The 16110-nt window shown below is 43.5% G+C and overlaps 1 protein-coding gene across 1 annotated transcript in view; it reads left to right on the forward strand.

Moving 5' to 3' along the window:
- Nucleotides 1-15802, forward strand: part of Shisal2a (shisa like 2A) — an 18020-nt gene extending 2218 nt beyond the window's left edge. The window contains exons 2-3 of the mRNA XM_010610337.1: nucleotides 5800-5939; nucleotides 15545-15802. Of these exons, the coding sequence (XP_010608639.1) occupies nucleotides 5800-5939; nucleotides 15545-15792 (388 nt within the window). The 3' untranslated portion in view covers nucleotides 15793-15802. The remainder of the gene's footprint in view (nucleotides 1-5799; nucleotides 5940-15544) is intronic.
- The last annotated feature ends 308 nt before the right edge of the window (nucleotides 15803-16110 follow it).

The following is a 16110-nucleotide window of genomic DNA, read 5'->3' on the forward strand; positions in this document are numbered from 1 at the left end:
TTTTTTTTTTGGTACCAGGGATAGAACTCAGAACCTTGCCCTTGCAAGACAGGCTCAGTGCCACTGAGCTAAGACCCCGGCCCCTCCATCTGTAATTCTGTACATTGGTCAGATAGTCAGGTTTAAGAACCTGCACAGTAGGCTGATGTCTAAAGCCCAATGAATCATAAATTTATTTTCTGTTCATCTATATGTTCATTCACCCACTGTAACCTTTGCTTTGTGCCAGGCACTTTATAAGACATTGGGGGCACAAAAATCAATTATTCTCTGCCCAGGGGCACCCCCTGTCCATTTAAAGAGATACAACCCGTACCTAAAATAAAATAGTGGCGTATCTGTCAAAGGTCCTCTGTGTATTTAGTACTGAGGCGGGAACTGACCTTTGAATATAGATACAGTATGGAGCTTTAGGGATGGTCAGAACCTGGTCCAAACTTTGCTTTTGTTTGAATACTTCTATGGACTGCAAATTCATTTAATATACTGGCCTCTTCTCTTGTCTTTCAAATGCCAATAGTCTACCTTTCTTGTGAAATTGTTGTAAGGAGTACGTGAAATAATGCACATGAAATTGACCAGTGCCTATAATAGGAGCTCGGTGGAAAAGAGTTCTTTTTCCTTGGTTCATAGGTAGGAAGGGAAAGTCAGAGCACGAAAGTGAATTGTCCAAGATATTCTAGCAATATTATAGCAGACTGATGTAAAGTACATTACCTGGGACTGTTCCAGGGCTCAGTGCTTTCACACAACCCTGGCAACTCTTCTTCTCTTTTGTAGATGGGAACGTTTGGGAGAGGTGAAGTTACTATCTGGAAGGGCCTCAGTAATAAGTGGCAGAGCCAGGATGCACACACGGGCTTATCTGGCCTCCAGCCCAGTGGTGTCCCATCCCACCATAGTCTAAACGTTGCCTGGTCCTCTTTTAATCTCATCTTCTCAGATCACTTGAAAAGGGCTCACTGACCCTGTATTGTTTTCAGAGCACTGGGTGAGCCCTGGGCGTGGAGTAATCCCATCAGCACCCAGCGGCCTTTTTCCTCTTCCTGACTCCCTCCCCTACAGGTCTCTTTAGTCCCTTCCGTTGCCTGGGAAACCCTGTCCCTGTGAGTGCTTGATGATGCTTTAGTGGATCGGGTGATCTCTGAGGTCACATCCCATGTCACTGCGACCCCAAAGGCAGCTGAAATGTTCTAGTATGTAGGACAGTTCTTACAGGGCTTGAACAGAAGACAGTTCATAAACATCACAGACAGAGGAGGGGAATTGAAGGTCCTTAGGACATCCAGGTGGTCACTGTGTCCTGAACCTGAAATAGCCTTTCCAGCATGCTCCTGACAGAGCCCTGCTACTGCAAGGTGGGGACCTTGTTTTGCTCTGAATTCTACTTGGCCCCTTTCACAAAAGCTGACCCTCACAAGCATCACCAGGCAAGCACTGTTTCCTTGGAGAGAGTGCGGAGGAGAAATGCTGTCTTTAACAGGGAAGCGTATGAGAAAGTGAAGTTGCGCCACGGAGGATACTATCATTGTGTCTGGTCCATTTGCCCCACACTCTCTGTCACTAGTTTTGCATTTTTACCAGGATGTGAGCCAGAAGGCAGCAGCCTTGCTGGAGAGCAAGTTCGTGATCAGGCCCTGTATACTCCACCTCATTTCACCTAGCTGAAGAGGAAGGATGTTGGCAAAGGAATGTCAGAAGGAGGAAGCGATTTCTCAGCTTACAGGTGGCAGGACCAGGATTCAAAGTAAGAGCTACCTACTGACTCCGAAGTCCTTATTTGTTAGGCTGCCCATACAGTTCTTTTTTAGGGGTCATAGTGGGTTTTGTTTTTGTTTTTATTTTCCAATCTTTCAGAGTCAGAATAGTGAAATATTACAAGGCTAGAAGCTCTCTGATCCAGTTTCTATGCAGGGCAGGACTCTGGCTTCATCAAGAAGCATTACTCAGCCAGGTATCCTGTGCAGCCTCTCCTGAAACAGGGAACATGCCACCTCCCTCCACATGCACAGCTCTTTTAGTATGAGTTTATCTTACACTAAAAAAAGATTTTCTGGAAGTGGGAATATAGCTTGATGGCAGAACAGGTGCTTAGCATTCACAAGGCCCTTGATCCATTCTCCAGCACCAAATAACAACACTGACCAAGTTACCTCCCGTGGAGCCTCCCATCTTGTTCCCAGTTCCACCCTTAGAGGCTACTCCTGTCATCAAACTTAGCAGGGACACTGCCTTTCACAAGCAGTGCCTGCTCCCTCCCTGACTAACCTCTCATCAGGGACACATCCCCCAGGTCTCTTACCCATTCTGCAAAGGACCCTTTTTAGAGACCCCTTCCATCTAGGTGCCCACAGGTGTCCCTCATCAAGGACGTGGTCCCCATCTGAACACAGATCTACCAGCCCAATGAGCAATAAATAAATCTCAAATGAGAACATAACAATTAGTTAACTTGCAGTACTACACACTCAATGTGAAAACTAAAAAAAGGACAGGAGAAACAAAAGAAAGAAACTGTGGATAATCCAGTGTCTTAGTTTGGGTTTCCCAGGAGACCCAAAGACTTGATAGCAAATCATTTATGTGGAAAGTGGTCCCAGAAACCCCTAGTAGAGTGTAGTAAAGTGAGACAGGAAAGGGAAGAAGCCAGCAGTGGATGTGTTAACAAGCAGATCATAAGGTAGCCAGAGCCAAAACTCTGATGGCCAATGTCAAATGTATACTTCAGAGTTACCCCATTCAGGGGCCAGAAAGCTGGGTAATTATGTACCACTTTGTGTCAGCCATTGGTTGTGGGCTGGTGAGGGAGAGAGGTATCAATTACCCTGCACTTCTAACCTGCCCAGTATGCAGACAGAGTCTGTTCTGGGTCCAGGAAAGCCCTCAGGCAGAGGTACAGAGGCTGGCAGTTGTAACTCTGACTGGAATTTTCCATGATGGTAAGAACCAAGGAGACATGGACAGAACATCCACAGCTGCACTGTACCCAGAGACACTTGTTAGCAGTTTGGAGTGTTCCCGTCCAACCTTACATAGATATAGATATAGATATAGATATGCACATCTTTATGTTTATTCAGTTAAATTGGGGCCATGCTGTATATTTAGTAATGTGATTTGCTATTTTCACTTAACATGATCTCATAAGAATTATTCCATGATCTTAAATATTATTTGAAAACATGTTTTAATGGCTCTATGTTATTCCATTGTAAGACTCTTCAATAATTTCCTCAGTGATAGAAAGGCAAGCTGTTTAAGATTCTGATGGAGTCTCACCATGTTGCCCAGGCTGGCCCTGAACTCTTGGGCTCAAGCAATTTCCTTACCTCAGTCTCCCAAGTAGGTGAGACTGTTGTTATGTGCCAGCACATCTCGCTCTAAGATGAGTTAGTGGAAATTAACCCCCAGCTCACTGGGATGAGATAATGTAGAAGTGGCAAGGGTAGGAGTTGAGGCTAGAGTCAGTGAGGAGGACAGATAAAAGAACTGAAGAAGGATAAGCAGGAAAAAATGAAGTCTGGTACCTATCTCTTGCTTCTGTCTTAGTTACTTTTCTCATAGCTGAGACAAAATACCCAACATCCAAAGTTAAAGGAAGGAAGGTTTATTTGGCTCACATTTTGTAGGGGTTTCAGTTCCTAGTTGGCTGGCTCCAAGGCAGGGTGGCATGGCAGAGGGGCATCACAGAGGAGAAACAGTTCATGGCAGGCAGAAGGCAGCAAGACAGCAAGCAGAAAGTGACAAGCAACCCTCTTTCTATCCCTTTTATCCTATCAGGCTACCCCCACCATTAGGGTAGATAGCACTCACACCTAGAGTGAAGCACCTTTAATCCTATAACCACACCGTGAATTAATCACAGCATCATATCCTTGATCCCAGTCTCACACACCCTAGATCCAACCACTTCTGAAAAGCCACACCTATGCCCACATGAGGCTGGGGAGTGATGTTTAGGTACAAGCCGTAACATCTTCCTATTGGAGAGTATCCTGCAGTGCCTGACACATAGTAGATACTCAGCAGTGTTTACCAGCCTCCTACCATGTGCTGAGCTCTGAGGAAGAGAAAGCTGATTAAACATGACTTGATTCTTTTTCAGAGGGCACACAAGGAATATGCTGAATACCTACTATGTGCCCAAAATATCTCAGTGTCATTCATCCTATTGCCGCCTATGAGGTGCCATGTTTCAAGCATTCTCATTTTTTCAGACAAGCCTAGTTTCAAAAAGGTAAAAAGGCTTCACTAAAATCTCACAGTAAGTCACTATCTAGGCTGGGTCTGTTCCCAAAGCCCTTTGTTGTTTACTTAGATCAGGAAGACTAAGGAGAGTATTAAGGATGGGATATTTGAAGTGGGGCTCCAAGAACAGTGGGGAGATAATGGGGCACAGTCATTTGAAGGAAGGATGGTGACTCTTAAATGAGCCAGATATGATATTGTAATATGATAATAAATATTTACTTAGTCTTTGCTCCCAGGTCCTGTATGGAGCTCCCAAAACCTTGTAGATAAGGCTGCTAGGGAGAGTCTTTTGTTCTAATAGATGGTCTTTGATCTCTAGTTCCTCATGTAGAGCCCTCCAAAGATGATAGGAGTATTTTGTATTCTAAAGAGGCAACTCTTGGGCTCCTGGAGAGCCTCCAGAGGGGGATGGCTGCTGCAGAACAGTCATGGGTCCTACCCAAGCCCTGACCTCCAGTGAGGGGACAGGAGCTGAGGGTTGAGGCGCTCAGTGATGGTGTGATGTGATTACCATGCTCATGGAATGAAGCCTGTGTAAGAAGTCAAAGGCCAGGGTTCAGAAAGCTTCAGGATCGCTGAACATGTGGGAGTCCCTGGAGGGCAGCGTACTTGGAGATGGCATAGAAGCTCCTTAGCAACCCCTGTACTTTGCTCTATGCCTCTGTTCACATCTGCCATTCATCTACATCCTTTGTAACACACTAATAAACGTAGGTGTTTCCCTGAGTTTTGTCAGCCACCCTAGTAAGTTAATGAAGCCCAAGGAAAGGGTCTTGGGCACACTTGTTGGGTTACAAGGGACAACCTTGGACTTGTGATTGACATCTGAAATGGAGGAGGCAGTTTCATGGGACTGAACCCTCAACCTGTGGGATCCGATACTGTCTCCAGGTAGACAGTGTCAGAAGTGAGTTAAATAATAGCACATATAACTGGTAGACACTGGAGAATGGCTTGGTGTGTGTGGGAGGGAACCCATATATCTGGTGACAGAAGTGTTGTGTTGAGTGGAGTGTGAGAAAAAGTGGGCTTTTTTTTTTTTCCTTTATACCAGGTGACCAAGGCCTGAATTTGGCAGAGGCAATGAGATTGGAGGGTGAGAGGGTGGGGAGCCAGCAGCAGGGAGGTATTTCACATGTTGAGGTGACACTGGTGTGGTCAGGAGGACCGTGGAAGGTAGGTCAGAAATTACCTTGAGGCTGGAAGGACACCTGGTTTTTAACTAAACTCTACTATGTGTTTCAATTTTGGGAGCAGGGGACTTTTAAGACCATCTTCAGCTCCCTGGGATAGGGGGGAACAGGGGGAGAAAAGCAGGGAGGAAAGGTGCGCACACCAAGCCCCAGCGCAGGTGACACTGGACCATGTCACGTTATGCGTGTGGTGAGTATCTGGTAGAGCAGATGCTCTTCCTGTTCTTGGCACAGGAAGCCTGCGTAAGTCAGATGTGGACAGAGCAGAAGGCAGAGCTGGACACCTACCGCGTTTCTACAGTGTGCTGCTCCCAGAGCCCTTGACGTGCAGTGTCCTGTGCTTTTCTCTTCCCAGCATTGGTGCTCTGGTGGGCCTGTCCATAGCAGCAGCGGTCCTCCTGGCCTTCATTGTCACAGCCTGCGTCCTTTGTTACCTGTTCATCTGCTCAAAGCCCCACAAGAAGCTGGACTCAGGCTTAAGCTTACAGATGACAGGTAAGAGAGAAACCACAAGCATTCCTTGGGTTGGGCAGGCCAACATCTTTACAGAGGCAAGATAATTAGAAGCAATGTTTGGAACATTTACCTCCCAAGTTCCTGAATATGCAGCAGCAACAGCTTTGGCAGCGCATTTCTCAGAAGATTCGTGATCTGAATATTTCCATCCCAAATCTTCATGGCCTCAGTGTTTAAGTTGGTGTTCCACCATCTCACAGGGACTAGTCCATGTGGTAGATGATGTTTAATTCTAGCCTTGGGGAATGCAAATTGATTGTAATATTATCCCAAACAAAACAGAATAAGAAAAATTTGTCGCTCCCCACCCTTACTCAGAAACTAAATGCAGGAATTTTTTTGATTAGCTCATATTCTGAAAAACCATTGTTTCATCACCATAGGCCATTGAGAGCTTCTCAGGGGAAAAAGGAATTGCTTTTTCTTTTTCTTTTTTTTTTTTTTTGGCGGTACCGGGAATCAAACTCAAGACCTTGTGCTTTTGAGGCAGGCACAGTACCACTGAGATAAATCCCCAGCCCCTCATAAATCTTTTTTTGGATATATTATTAGGGCTTCCTACGAAACTGAAACTTTTAAGTCCCTATTGGCAAAAGATCTTTCTGAAGCTGAGCATGGTGACCTATAATCCCAGCATTTGGGGAGGCTGAGGTAGGAGGATTGCAAGTTTAAGTACTTCCCTGGTAACTTAGTGAGACTCTATGCTCACTCTGTGCTCTCTTTGCTCCATGCAAAGGCCTTGCATTCAATCCTGACTTCCAACAACAACAAAAAAGTATTATTATCTCAATTTTACAGATTAAGAAATGTTGGATCACTTGCCAGAAGTGCCCCAGCTAACAAATGGTGAGGTAAAATCCAGCCCGTGCCCTTCTGCTTCTAGTCATGTTCTTTCTCCTGTCCTCCACAGAGTCTGTGGAAGTATATAAATAAGCACAAAATTGTTTGATACCAAATGCATTAGTTAGTGCAGAAAATGATTAGTTAAAACAGAGGTGAAAAGTTGTCCCAAAGCAGGAAAGATAAAGGTAAAGTTGTGTGGGCAGGACTGAGAGAGAGGTAGGCCATGCCTGGGTCATTCGTGCTGGGGCACTGAAGGGAAGATGGCCCAGCGGGATGGGGGAGAAATTTAAACTAAGAAGTAGAGGTAGCAAGAGCAGCAAACTTCAGGGAGGAGGAAGAGGGCAGGAGGATAGTTGCTAAGCCTCAGGGGAAGGACAGGGCTGACTGCCATCATTTATATGACTATAGACATTTTACAGAGTAAACTGAGGCCTTGAGAAAAGAAACTTGCTTAAGTCCACACAATGAAAGCAGCAAATGTGTACAATAATGTATATAAATGTGTACAATCATACCTACCAACAAAGTTGTTGCAAAAATTTGAAATGATGCTTACAGGGTACCTAACTAGTCTCAAACAGAAGGTGGACTTTCAACAATCAGTCTTTCCCTCTCTTTTTCTCTCTCTGTTGTGGTGCTGGGGATCAAACACAGGGCCTCACACATGCTAAACATATGCTCTGCCACTGAGCTACAATCTCAGCCCCAATTCAACCCTCATCGAATTATTATTAGGCACTTAGAGTTTTACCCATTGATCTTCTCAAAGACACTGCTAAGAACCACATCTTAAATGCCTTTGTATCCCCAGGACACTGCATAGGACCTGTACTAGGGCTATGCTTGCTCTGTGGAAAGAATACAAGCTTTGAAATCCAGAAAAATAAAAAGTAGACGATGGACCCAATACTTAGTAGCTATGTTAATGTTGATTTTCTCTGAGCCTCAATTATTTACTATAATATGGACTAATACCCACCTCAAACACTTGTTACAGAGACTTGTTAGGAGAATTAAATAAGATAATTATACCAATGCATGGCTGGGGATTTAGCTCAGTGGTTCTGCTGCCTGCCTTGCAAATACAAGATCCTGAGTTCAATACCCGGTACTAAAAACAAAACAAAAAAAGATAATTATACCAATGCATTTTAGCCATTTAGGAAACATAGATCTTCTTATTGTAACTTTAAAATAGAACTTGATATGTTTGCTTGTAGGCTTCCTTCTTTCTCAAGTACCTCTTGGCTTACCATTAAAAAAAAAAAAAAAGCCAGCAGTTTTTCAAAGATAATTTTCAAAGATCCACCACCACCCCAAGCATCAGCACTATCGTCGGATTTTAATAACTTCTATTACATATTAGCCAAAGGAAGAGTTGGTAACGTGTGAGTCTGGTTGATTCTCCTGGTTTCTCTACAGGCTTGAGGTTATGGTTTTAAGGGGCCCGGGATACAGATGTGGGGGAAACCCCAGACTCTGGGAAAGAGCCAGGTACATAAGACACCCTGGGTCCACAAGCTCAGTATAAACCACAGCTGTGATGTGGCTTCCAGAAAAGGTGTATGAATCTCAAGTCACAAAAGAAGTACAAAACCTACAAGCAGAAGAGCCACGGTCCTTCTTCACTCTCAGCTGAACAGGACAAACCAGTCATCCCATCTTAGAGGTAGCTTTTCATAATTTGCTCTGTAGGGTTCCAACTTTGGGTTCTCATTGCCTGAGGGTTCCCAATATACAAGCAAACATACCAAGTGGGGATTCTTGAGCAAAATAAAATATTCCAGAGGTTCGCTTCTTTGTGTTACTGGAGACTGAGGCATGGGCCTTTGCATTTGAGCTACATCCATAGCCCTTTTCAAAATTTTTTAAATTTTGAGACAGGGTCTCACCAAGTTGCTAAATTGCCCAAGCAGGGTTTGAACTTGTGATCCTCTTGCCTCCATCTCCCACAATGCTGGGATTATAAGCATGTGCCACTATCCCAGTTAGTGCAAAGGTTTTACTGGGACCAAGTTGCTTTGTTGCTTTGAGCAAGAAATTTATCATTTCCAGTGAGAGTCGGGGATGGGTCAGGGTGGGGGTAGGAGAGTGATATAGTTCATAGGTGTTCTCCCTGCTAATCAGAACTCGTTGGAAATACAAAATGGGAAAAAATAGCACTTAGTAAGTACGATCCACTGACTACCCATAAACCTTTAAAACTTGAAATTCAAAAGTAATAGAAAAGTGAGACTAGCCTCACTTTCTTTTTAAAAATTTTGGTCTTATTAGTCCATATTTGCCATACGTAATAATTACATTCATCGTAGGGAGCTGGTACATGTTCACAAATCATCTTAATTCCTTTTACTTCCTCTTCCTCTCCCCCTTCCATCTCTTGACCCCCTTCTCAGTTTGCAAAATATTTACAGTATCTCCCTGTTTCCCGTTGTCTACCTTTTAGCCTTTGTTTCTACCCCATTTATGAAGTGGTAATTGAGATCTAGACAGAAGAGGTTGGCACAAAGTTGGACAATGATTTAGTAGCAAAATGAGAACTTGAGCCAGCATCTTGTAATTCCTAGAAACCCAAGGGATTCCCTGGAGTCCTGGTTGCCAGCTGCTGAAAGGGACTTTGACCAATCTGAATGGGAGTCCAGAAAGGCGACAGCTCAGGTCTGGGAATCAGGCACTTGAGGATCAGCCCAACAGCCTGGGAGATTTGGCCTTGGACACAGGAAACTCAGAGCTCACATATGAGGACCTCAGATCTTTGCAAGGCTGTTCAGAGGCAGGAGAGGAAGTTGTAGGGAGATAGATGTTTATTCAATAAAGGCAGAACTTATTTACAGTAAGACTGAAATACTCTTCCAAAAAGCAGCCCCACATCATTCTGAGTCTTATTTGGCTTACCAATTTGTGGTTCTTGGTTTAAAAAAAACTCAGAGCTGTATTCGTGGAAGGAAATCAGAAAACAGCTACACATAGGATTCAGCTAAGGGGATTCTTGTATCAATTAGAAGGTTGAACTATATCCCTATACCAATTGGAATGCCACACTATATAAACTTACACAACAGAAGATCCCAAGGAGTCCACAAAACACATGTACAAAATAATGCCTTAGAATTAATAAATGTGTTTAGCAAGGTTAGGGTATGTAAAATCAAAACCAGCCATCAGTTGTATTTATATATACTAGTAATAAAAACTGAAACCAAAATTAAGAACACATGAATACCATTTACAGTTATTTTCTCCCCCCAAATGAAATAGGTATAAATCTTACAAAATATGTACAGGATGTATTTGATAAAAACTACAAAATGTTGATGAAGGAAATTAAAGAGACACATTGTATTCGCAAACCAAAATGTAAAAATTGCAGCCTATTTTTGGTTGAGAATGGTGGTACAAATCAGTAATTCCAGCTACTTGGGATGCTGAGGCAGGAAGATCACAAGTTCAAGACCAGACTGGGTAACTTAGTGAGATCCTGTCTCAAAAACTAAAACCCAGAGCAGGGCATGGTGGCACATCCCTGTAATTCCAGCACTCTGGTGGCTGAGGCAGGAGGATCACCTTGAGTTCGAGGCCACCCTGGGCTATATAGTGAGTTCAGAGTCAGCCTGAACTACAAAGGGAAACCCTGCCTCAACCCCCTCCCAAACAAAACAAAACAAAAACAAAAGGCTGCGTAGCTCACACAGCCTGGGTTCAGTCCCAAGCACCTTTAGAAAGAAAGTACAGATTTTTGTATAGATAAGCTAATTTTTAAAATTTTATGGGAAGACAAAGGAGCTACAATAGCTAAAATAATATGGAAAAAGAATAACAAAGAGGAATGCACACAACCCAATTTTAAGATTTACTATACAGCAACTATAACCAGCAGTAATCAGGACAGGGTGGTATTAGAGGAGGGACAGATCTCTTTGAAAATACAGTCTAGAAACAGATGCACACCATAAACATGTAGATTTTTGACAAAGGAACAAAAGCAATTCAACTGAATAAGTATCTTTTCAATAAATAATGTTAGAATGAATAGTCTGTAATAGGTTATAAAAGTAAATAAACCTTGCTGGGCACATCACACATGGTTGTAATCCCAGTTACTTGGGAGGCTGAAGCAGGAAGATCACAAGTTTAAGGTTATCCTGGGCAATTTAGCAAGACTCTCAATAAACTCTTGAGAACTCAAGATAAACTTTAAAAGGCAAGGGATGTAGCTCAGTGGCACAGCAATTACCTAGTATGTTCAAGGCCCTGGGTTCAAACCCCAGTACCACAAAAAAATAAAAAATAAAAATAGTAATAAAGAAATAAACCTTTACATCAAGATATATCATGTAAAGGTACACATTCCCAATGATGAATGTCATCATATTGTATACCTAAAATGTATCAGTAAAATGAATGAAGAAAAAAAAAGAATACGCTGCAATGTGAAGAGAAAAAAAAGAAGCCTTTACCTAAAACTCATACTTTTTAGAAAAATTATCTCAACATCAATTTTAATTTAAATGATAATAAGGAAAGAAAAGGGAGAACATTTTCCCGACCTGGGGTTAGGCTCCTGCGATAAGGCACCCAAAGTACAAAACATTAATAATTAATTAATTAATTGTAATATGCATAAAAATTTAAAGGGTTTGTGCAGAGAGAGACTCTGTTAAGAGGAAGAAAACTGGCCCGAGGGTGTAGCTCAGTGATAGAGTTAGTGCTTAGCCTGTGTGAGGGCTCTGGGTTCACTCCCAGTACACATAAATGAAGGCTTCTGTGCAGAATGTGTAAAAAGCGCTCTAACATCAACATTAGGAAAACAAACACTCCCTTTAGGAATTGAACGGAAAGCTGGAACAGACATTTCCTGGAAGAGGACGTAGAAATATAGCAAGTAAGCAATGAAAATATGCGCAACTTCTCTAGCTAAGGAGAAAACACGCACCGGTGTCACGGTCACAGACTGCCCACCTATCGGGACACTGAAGAGGAGGCAATGAGCCTACAAGTGAGGCCACAGAGTGCCTGGCTCTCGGACACACTCCCAGGGGTGACATAAAATGGTACGGCCACCTTGGAGGACAGTTAGGGGGTTTCGCTGAGAGGTAAACCTAATTTTACTATGTATATTAGTTTCTTTTGGATGCTGCCATGCATCATCATAAATGTGGTGGCCTGAGAACTATAACTCATTCCTTCTTAGTTCTGGGAACCAATTATCTAAAAGGAGTTTTCCAGCAAAGGCTCTAGAGGACACTCTGTTCCTTGCCTCTTCTGGTTTCCAGTGACCGCAGCTTCTGTGGCTTGGAGCTGTGGCCCTTTCACTTCCTGTGTCCTCCCATCACTGCCTCTGTGTGTTTCTGCCACCTCCTTTCTTGTGATGACTTTTAGGGTCCATTTGGATAACCCAGAAATATCACCTGATCCAAAAGTCCTTAATTGTATCATTCCTACAAAGCTTCACCAGATAAGGTAACATACAGATATCATCAGATTAGGACCTGATATGCTGCCTACTCTGAAACACAAACCAACAGTCACACTTCCTTGGTGTTTACCCTAGAGGAAGGAAAATGTATGTCTGCTGCACAAAAATCTCTATACAAATGGTTATAGCAGCTTTATTTGTAAGAGACAAAAACTGGAAACCAGGCGTGGTGGCACACACCTATAATCTCAGCTGCTTGGGAGGCTAAAATGAGAGGATCACAAGTTCAAAGCCAGCCTGGGCAACTCAGCAGGTCTGTGTTTCAAAATAAAAAATAAAAAGAGTAGGGAGCAAGTTAATTAGCTATCTTGTAGGCAGTTAGACAGAGCCAACCCACTATCAGCCAACATGGAGGACAATCAAGACACTTTCACTGAGGGCCGGCATTGTAAAAGAAGGGAAACTGCCACACCCACATAGGATAAATAGCAATGATTGATATTCTAAATAGGTATCAGTCACCTGGGTGGGAGACCAAGATCTTCCAGGAAAGATCCCTGACCCACCCCTTACCAAAAATCCTTACACAGTTCCTTGTATGCTCCTGATTTGCTTCCCCCTTGGATCTCCAATTTAATCAGTATTACCTAAGAGACAATACTGCTTGTAATCTTATTGGTTGATCATAGTTTTGCCCACTTTATGATTTCTCATTGGATCAGTATTACCTAAGCAACTGTACTTGCAATCTTATTAGTTGACTATAGTTTTGTGCCAGTTTGAACCCGCCTCACCTCATGGCTTTATCCTATAAAACACCTTTGAGAAGCAGAGTCAGTAGGCAACCCATTTTCTGGTCCCCCTTCCTTCTCTCTTAAGACAGAAGCTATCTTTCTCTCAATACATTTTCTTACTCTTAGAAAAAGAGGGGTGGGGACATAGTTCAATGGGAGAGCACTTGCACCTCCCCCCAAAACCCAGAAATAAACTGGTAACAACCTAAATGTCTTTCCACGGACAAATAAGACAACCACACCATGGAATACTACACAGCCATAGAAAGGAATTTATTCTCAGTACATGTGATGACTTAGATGGATCTCAAAGATATTAATTGGGCTGAGTGAAAAGAAAAACAATTTCAAAAGGTTGAATATGAGAAAAAAGGTTGAATATGCTGCATTTCATTCATATAATATTTCTAAAATGCCAAAATATAATTGTGGAGCATTAGGTTAGCGGTTACTAGGAGTTAGGTATAAGAGGCAGGCCTACCTATAAAGAGGGAGTGTGAAGAAATTTTGTGGTAGTGGGAAAGTTCCTTATCCTGATCATGGGAGCAGTAGTTACATAAATTTACATATGTGGTAAAACTCCATTATACAGCAAGGAAGTACACATAAAAGCTGATAACAGACCCTTAGTTAATCGTGTATTATCAATGTCATCTCCTAGTTACAAAACAAACAAAAAGGAAAATGTGCTGGCTCTAGAGATGAGAGATTCCCAAAGTGGGACTGACTTCCGATGTGATTTGTGCAGAGGTTCGTGGTGCTCACTGCAGCCCAGTTCTGATTCTCTCACTCAGCCCTCTGTCTTGGGCTGCTTCCTCCTGGGGTGACTTCTGTCATGGTCATAAGTTGGTGGCCTTAGAGCCATGTGCTCTCTGTTCTCATCAAGCCAGGAGGAAAAAGAGGGTGCTGTCCCTTCACCAAGAAATTTTTTTTAAAAGATGGTGCCTTGGGCTGGGGATTTAGCACAGTGCCACTGCGCCTGCCTTGTAAGCACAAGGTCCTGAGTTCAATCCCCAGCACCAAAAAAAACCCCCCCAAAACCAAAAAAACCCAAAAGATGGCACCTTGAGCTCTACTCTGATTGGACCATCTAAGTCCAATTTAAAAACCCTAAAACCAATGACTGTAGCCTGGGAAAGGCTATGCATTGAATATCCATCCCTGTGGCAAAAGGATACCACTACATTATTGGCTCAGCTCAGCGAGGTTCCACTCTTGGAGCTGAGATGGGCCAATCTCACCCAAGTATAATTGCTGTTGTCTAGACTGGACACTGTTGGGGACGTTGAACAACCAATCCTTGGTTGTACTTCCTTCTTGAGATTTACCCTTCCCTTAGCATCAGAGATGCCATTCTTCCTGGATACTCTGGGTGACAGTATCTTAAATCATAGAGTTCCCTAGGCAGAGAAGCTGTAAGATGCCATTCCCAGCAAAAGAAACAGCACAAAGGCCTAGAGATGAGAGAATGACCCATTTAGGGAAAAATGAGAAATTTGGTGTGGCAAAGCCTAGTGATCTTGGGGAAAGAGTGGTACTAACAAATCCAAAGAGGAAAGATGGGCTAGTTCATAAAGAGGTTTGAGTGCTACCTCAGGATGACAGGGGATCTAATCTTTGAGAAGGATTAGAACCTGAACTCCCCTGACCTTAGAAAGAAGCCTCTTGATACAACATGGAGGAAGGACTGGAGGGATCCTGGCCAGAGGCTGTTCCAGGGGTCTAGACAAAGATAAGACCCTGACCTAAGGTTGTGGCCTTAGGACAGAGAGAAACAGGTGGGTGTGGCAGATGGTGATCACACGGAGTCAGCTGGACCTGAGGTACTGCCCAGCTTGGAAATGGTTGGCAGAGAAGGTGTGAGAGATGGCTTGAATTTCTGGCTGACACACTTGGTACAGTGCTTTATCCAAAAAGGCAGAGATGCTTGATTGTGTCAAATGCTCCTGTTAAGTCAAGGGAGATAAGGAGTGACAAGTGACTGTAGGATTTAGTGACAAAAATGTTTTCTGGGCATTTTGATTTTTGTTTCTTTAGTGCTAGGGCAGAAAAGTTTTAAGGTGTGGTAGGAGCAGAAACCAAGTAAGTCACACAGAAAAAGTCATGAATTAGTGCAAGGAAAAAGGACAACTGAGCTTCCTCATGAGCTCAGATATAAGAGGAAGAAAGAGGACAAGGCAGTCGATGAAGAGAATCAGTGTGTTTAAAAAAACCCAGCATCCCTCTGCATACTAGCTGTGTCTCAAGCTTGTATTACTGTCTTCAACAGGAATTTTTAACAGTACCTACTTCACAGGGTTATGGTGAAATCCAATCTTCCCACTGATAACAATTATTTTTTCATCTGTCCCCTGCCAAAATTCTGAATTCAGGGGAAACTGACAGCTCCTCATGTGTGATGCGGTGAATCATCAGCAAATCTTTAACTGAATGGTGCAGCTAAGACTCTGAACGTAGCACACTGCCCAAGGTAAGCACTAGAGGAGGCAGCCTGGGCTGTGATTCTGGTGGGGACTCTTGCTGTTTTTCAGGTCTCAATGAGGTGCCCCCTGTCTGCCAAGGCATGAACACAGGCATAGCAATGGAGGTGCGGGGAGAGAACCCTCTTGGGCACAGCTACAGCTTGAACCCACAGTTGGAAAGCAATGAGAGGAGGGCTTTGAACTCCAGGTGGCTTTTCCAGCACTGCTTTATGGCCACAGTGACTGCCAGTGACATTCCAGGCAGTCCTGAGGAAGCAACTGCCTGCCACCCAGACCCATGTGGACCAGTCCCATAAACACCTAATAAACGTGTCAGAATCATCCCTTCGGAGTCTTTTTTTAGTGAAAGGTGGGAGTAAGATGATCAGAGGGGTCCTTGGAGCCTGGCAGGATAAATGAGGGCTTTTGCCAGAAAAGGCACCCAGGTCTTGCTGTGGACCCAGCTACGCTGACCCACTGGCCCAACTGAGTGCCAGGAAGAATGGCCAGCAACAACTCCATACAGTCAGTGAGAAGCCTGGGCCTGCGGAGGCTCTGAGAGCCTCCTAACTGAGGAAGTCAGACAGCTTTGACTTGGTTTCCCTGCCCCACAGTAGGTATATTTAGGAACTGCT

Source organism: Fukomys damarensis, unplaced genomic scaffold, assembly GCF_012274545.1.
Source record: "Fukomys damarensis isolate Sample0158 unplaced genomic scaffold, DMR_v1.0_HiC HiC_scaffold_23, whole genome shotgun sequence".
NCBI classification, from domain to species: domain Eukaryota; kingdom Metazoa; phylum Chordata; class Mammalia; order Rodentia; family Bathyergidae; genus Fukomys; species Fukomys damarensis.